Below are 5,115 nucleotides of genomic sequence, written 5' to 3'. Positions count from 1 at the left end.
TGCTCATCTTGCTGCTTTCCGTGCTCGCTTTTATATGGAACCCGAGACATCTGACAGTGACTCGGTAGCAACTCCAGCAGTTGGTGGCCGTGGAGCTCTTCAGCGCTCCACACGTGGCCATGGGGGTGGAAACGTTAAGCCTCTTCCCGCTCTTAAAGAAAACGTGAAGAAGGTTATGTTCTACTGCTGAGCCATGTGAACTTGAGATATGTCCGTAATTAGCTATTTGTTTAGATAAACTTCTGGATACATGCGTGAATCTGGACATGGCATATGGTCTTTGGCCATAAGAATTTGATATGTTACTGTACTATATTTTGAAGTTAAAACACTGGGTACTTTATTGATCGCAAACTTTTCACTATTACATTATTTTGAGCTCTAAAGCAGGAAACTACAGTGACACATGAAAAACGTATAAAGGTTGCGTGTTACAAATACGAGTTTTCAAGCTGTGGGCTTTTTCTGTTGACGCTTTGCCTGAGGTGTTTGAGATGTTGGTTTCGATGCTGGTGTCTTTTGTCCGAAGCAATCTGTAATCCTGAGAGCATTTTGGGATTGAAGAATTAACCGAACCACCTATAAATATGTGTAACTAGTTGTAAAATGAATGCCTACTAGGAAAAACAAGCATGGTGATCTAGTTTGAATCTCTCACCTTTGTATCCTCGTCTGTGTTCTTCTGTAGGGATTTCAACAAGGGGAATTGTTAGTAGCTACCCCTCCTCAGTATCTTTTCTAAAAATCTAAATAGTGGGCAAACTTGCCTTTGTATTGGCGTTACCAGACTCTTTGCTGGAGGTTTCTGCTGCTGAGGATCCTGCTTGGCTTCAGTCCCGGGTATGGGCACTGCCTTGGCCTGCAGGTTTTAGGTGTTAGCTTGTAATAGATCTAAATGGTTGATTCGATCATTCTTTCTCTTCAGCAAGCATACCAAAATTTTGAACTGCAGGTTGTAAAACATTTGAAGGTATCGCCTTTTGGCATTCTTCTCTTCTTTATTTATTTGCCTCCAGAAGCTATACATCGATCCCATATTCAGCACTTTGTTTGCATATATCTTCCATGTATAGCTGCATATGTCGGTCTCCATCAATTTTTCTGTGAAAAGTTGAGCACCGAAAACACTGGCTTCAAGGGTATCAGTATTTTTACCATTCATATATGCGCAGCAGTCCTGCTGTTGAAACTTTAGTCCAGTAACCAGTATCCTCACTGCACCTCTGGAAGAAATCAGCAATCTTTTTGCTAGATTCATCGCCATTATTTGGATCGATATGGAATCCTGAAACTCCATCCACGATGATTTCAGCTGGCCCTCCTTGGTTCGTAGCAAATGTTGGCAGTCCACAGTTCATTGCCTCAATCACTGTCAGCCCAAATGCTTCATAGAGTGCAGGCTGCATCAAATAAAACAATATGATCATAAACTGTCCTAAGTAGCTCTAAATATGATAACAAGAGTCGGCTATTTGACCTGCACGAAAGCTCCTTTGGTGTCTGCAATGCATCGGTAGAGCTCACCATTTCTATGCCGATCATTCTGTGCTGCTATCCATCGAATCTGACCTTTCAGTTGATACTTATCGATCAGAGAGTGCATCTTCTTGATCTCTGCAATCTCTTCTCTGTCACTCGATTTCTCTGGGTCGAAGAACCCTGCAACAACCACGAGGTTCACCAATTCTCTCAGCCTCTTGTTCTTTCCATACCACTCTACTAGGCCGGTTATGTTCTTCACAGTGTCGAGCCTCGCCATTGAGAATATGATTGGTTTCTTCTTGTCAGCAAGGAATCCCCTTTGTAATTCATTCATAATGTTCAATTGAATGAGAAAGTATTCGATATAAGATTTGTGAAAGGGTGAAATTGTAAACTTACAGGTGTTCATTGTTGTCCTCTTTGCTATAGAGCAACTCATCAATAGCAGAATGAAACTCAGTCAGTCTCTTCGCAGCTATGTTGAACTTAGGATTGAACACATTGATGCCCGTTACGTATCGACATAGCCCTGGCATTGTGAATGCGTAGTGGCTCTCATACTGTCCGGGTCTTTCTTTGCTGCAACACGACATAATGTTAATGATTTTACCCAAATTCATAATTGAGTCCCTGCAAAAAGGAAAGGAAAAAAAAAGAATATCGATTGGGTCTATTATCAATTGGGTCTAATACCTCCCTGCGATTTCTTGGTATGTGCTTGTGATGATGAAATCAGTAGTGTTCATTGAGATCATATCGGCTGTGAATTGGCATGAGAAATGATATTTCCTGTCTAATTCCTTCCATTTGATATCTGAATCTATATACTTTGTCTTCTCCAGAGCATGAGCAATGGTTGCCTATCAATCGGGAGGAGGTTGTGTCAGCAATTTTTTTTCTTTCTTTCAGCTCTGTTTTGTCTTTATATATCAAAATAAATTTGGCAAACCTGAGTAATCCCTAGTTTGCTCGCCATTAGAGAAGCTACAAGATTCCCATCAGTGTAGTTTCCAATGATCAGGTCAGGCTTGCCCTCCATATGATCAAGAATTTTATCAGCAGCATCCTAAGGAACAAGAAACAAAGTCTTAGTATAGAAAATTCAAAAAATTTGAAGACATTGTCATTCCCAGTCGATCATACACCTGAGCATATCTCTCGAGGTAAGGGTAGATATCAAAGCGAGAAACCCACTGCTTGAGAACCCCGTTCTCAGTCTTGAATGGCACCCGAAGGATGTTGGAGTGCTTCGTGTTGAGAATGGGCTCGAGCTCCTGGTTGCATTTAGTTCCCTTGGAATCTGGTATCAATCTTGTCACCTGCAAACACTCTCTTCGCTTATTTTCTTCTTTAGTTGTATTTGGCAAACAATTTGCAAAAGTTTTGAACTTCACCACTAGAATCTGAGGAGATACTGAAAGCCCTTGTTGCTTGATTCTAAGGATCAGTTCCTCTTCAAGAGCTCTAACTTGGTCTAAAATGTACACAATCTGTTCAAATATCGACACCCAGTTAGTCACCAATCAACTTCGTGAATAAAGCACTGGCGGGTCATTTTTGTACCTGTCCACCGGTATCTGGTAATCCAAGAACATCAGCTTGCCCAAAATACCCGTGGGGTGAGAAAATCACAATATTGAAAACTGTAGGAACTCTGCTGAAGAATTTCTCCATATTTGATGGATCCGGTGCCTGAAGAACTTCAGAGAGACAATTCAGAGTCTCCTTAACTCTTTCAGCATTATCCCCCCATCCCTTTTCCAATCCCCACTCCTGAAACCTACAGATAAAAAAAACAGAAACAATGTGATTGGGTTAATTCAAGAATCTTTTGATCTCGTTTATGATATCCGTATCATATATTATGACAGATTCACCTCTGCTCAAATTTTTGAAATGGCGTGTTCTTGTGCAGATTAGATACGAAAACTTCAGCCAGGAGCAAAGCTGTCTGAAGCTTGTTTACCGTGTTCAGTGTATCATTGATCATAAGTTTCTGCAAATATATGCTACAATATTAGTCCATTTTGACTTCTTCATAATTTGTTTCTGTACTTGGAAATTTAGTTTCTTTTTTACTTCTCTGCGATGTTTGAGAGAGAGAAGGTAGTCGATCAATGGCTTCATGCTTTCAGAGTTTTCATGGAGTTTCGACGATAAAAATCTTGCTACACACGGTAAGCCATTTCCTATGGATGATGGAAGAGTGAGGTGAGGTGTTGCGTGATCAAAAGTTCCGAAGTCCACTTCCAGTGCATTCTCATCCTGCGCCCTGCAAATTTCATACATCCATATAAAACCGGTTCCCTAATTTTAATTTCATTTTGAATATTGGTTTGTTTTTTTACCATTTTTCGTCGTAAATTGTTTCTTTGAACTTCAAGTAATCTGAAGCAGTGATCCCCTCAACTGAAAGATCAATCGAATTCACCTTGACATACTCCCAGATTCCAGGATGAGGCCTAACAGCAAAAGCCACGAATGGTGGAAGAGCTACAGCCTCCTACAATAAAGTAACAATGTACAAAATGTAAATATATGTATTATGAAATCCCATGAAAATGAGAAGGTTTAATTGCACATAGAACCCTGTGCCTCCTGTTACCCCTGAAGTTTGATGTAGGCAGATACATGGCATTTTTAAGACCCTTTTAATCCCTCGACGAACTGTCTGCCAAAAATTAAAAGCAGGTATCCCTCCCCTAGGGGTAAACGGGTTTAAGAAGCAATTTCACTCAGGAAATGTGTTTTTGACAACATCGAACTTAAGGGGCAATAAGTATCACGGCACGATACTGCACGCCAAGGGTAACTGAAAACATGAAAAACTTAAACCTGAGTGGAACAAATAATGTAACCAAGAAACCCCTCCATGAGTCTCTCCTTCTCCATCTTATCATCCATGGATTTCTCAAGTTCCTCCAGCAAGTTTTCTTTCTTCATTAGCCTCTTTCCTTCAGAAACATACCTGTTATCATTCATCACATCGCATTCTCGTAAGCTTAACTCAAACATATCGCCCAACAATATTTCTAACGCAAAGCAATGTTTTTACCTAGCAAAGCATCGCTTCATTTGATATCGGCTTTGTCTCAGAGCTTCAGGCATGCTCTCTGCAATGCTATCAGACCTCTTGAAACTCATTGCAGCTGCCATTTTGTTGAATGGGTTTACTTAAACTTGAAAGCTAATTGTGTTGGTCTGTTTTTTTTGGCATGTGGATGTTGCACTTTATAGTGAAGGATGTGCCATTAAATTATGTTATGCTTTGTTTTGCTTGTTGAAAGAAAATTGGAGTTAACGAGAGGAAAGCACATTCTGTTCTGTTAGGAGAAGTGAAGGAAAAGAAAGGAGGAGAGAAGGCAAGAAAGGGATTTATCAGGCTATGGATATTCTTAGCTCTTTTAGGGAGGAGTACCCCGGAGTTTTTCTTTGAGAGGTTTTGTTAGAGGTTTCTCCATTTTGATGTAAAAAGAATAAATCTTGAGATTTCTGTGGATTGTTAAGCCAACTTTTTTGGGTGTTTTTGTAGGGTTTTTAGATTCATATTGAGTTCTCTAGCCTCTTTTGACCGTTAACCTATCGAAAGTAATCAAGTGAAGATTCTACAGATTACTCCTCTTCCTTCAAATC

General features: G+C 40.1%; 1 protein-coding gene across 2 annotated transcripts; it reads right to left on the bottom strand.

The window, feature by feature from the left end:
- On the bottom strand, positions 290 to 4,710 carry LOC109819760 (sucrose synthase 7-like). 2 transcript variants are annotated; one of them, XM_020385638.1, is made up of 17 exons: positions 4,538 to 4,710; positions 4,318 to 4,450; positions 3,831 to 3,985; positions 3,562 to 3,754; positions 3,360 to 3,478; positions 3,046 to 3,262; positions 2,877 to 2,972; positions 2,628 to 2,801; positions 2,432 to 2,548; positions 2,176 to 2,342; positions 1,882 to 2,061; positions 1,478 to 1,799; positions 1,156 to 1,400; positions 935 to 1,073; positions 768 to 859; positions 659 to 682; positions 290 to 579 (listed from the first exon to the last, which is right to left on the bottom strand). In XM_020385638.1, the coding sequence occupies exons 1-17, from the start codon at positions 4,636 to 4,638 to the stop codon at positions 567 to 569; spliced, it is 2,487 nt and encodes an 828-aa protein (XP_020241227.1). In that variant the 5' UTR covers positions 4,639 to 4,710; the 3' UTR covers positions 290 to 566. The 2 variants fall into 2 exon arrangements, with proteins under 2 accessions (XP_020241227.1, XP_020241226.1); XM_020385637.1 differs by having other exon boundaries at positions 290 to 541.

The sequence above is a fragment of the Asparagus officinalis genome, chromosome 8 (genome assembly GCF_001876935.1).
Source record: "Asparagus officinalis chromosome 8, Aspof.V1, whole genome shotgun sequence".
NCBI lineage: Eukaryota > Viridiplantae > Streptophyta > Magnoliopsida > Asparagales > Asparagaceae > Asparagus > Asparagus officinalis.
The sequence above is the reverse complement of the archived record's forward strand: the minus strand, read 5'-3'. Positions and strand labels throughout refer to the sequence as shown.

Excerpts from the sequence above, each read along its gene's own strand:
- LOC109819760 (XM_020385637.1), bottom strand. The coding sequence starts at position 4,638 with ATGGCAGCTGCAATGAGTTTCAAGAGGTCTGATAGCATTGCAGAGAGC. Across the intron at positions 2,549-2,627 it reads ACCTCGAGAGATATGCTCAG|GATGCTGCTGATAAAATTCT; the intron begins GTGTATGATCGA and ends CTTGTTCCTTAG. Across the intron at positions 2,343-2,431 it reads GCAAACTAGGGATTACTCAG|GCAACCATTGCTCATGCTCT; the intron begins GTTTGCCAAATT and ends CCCGATTGATAG.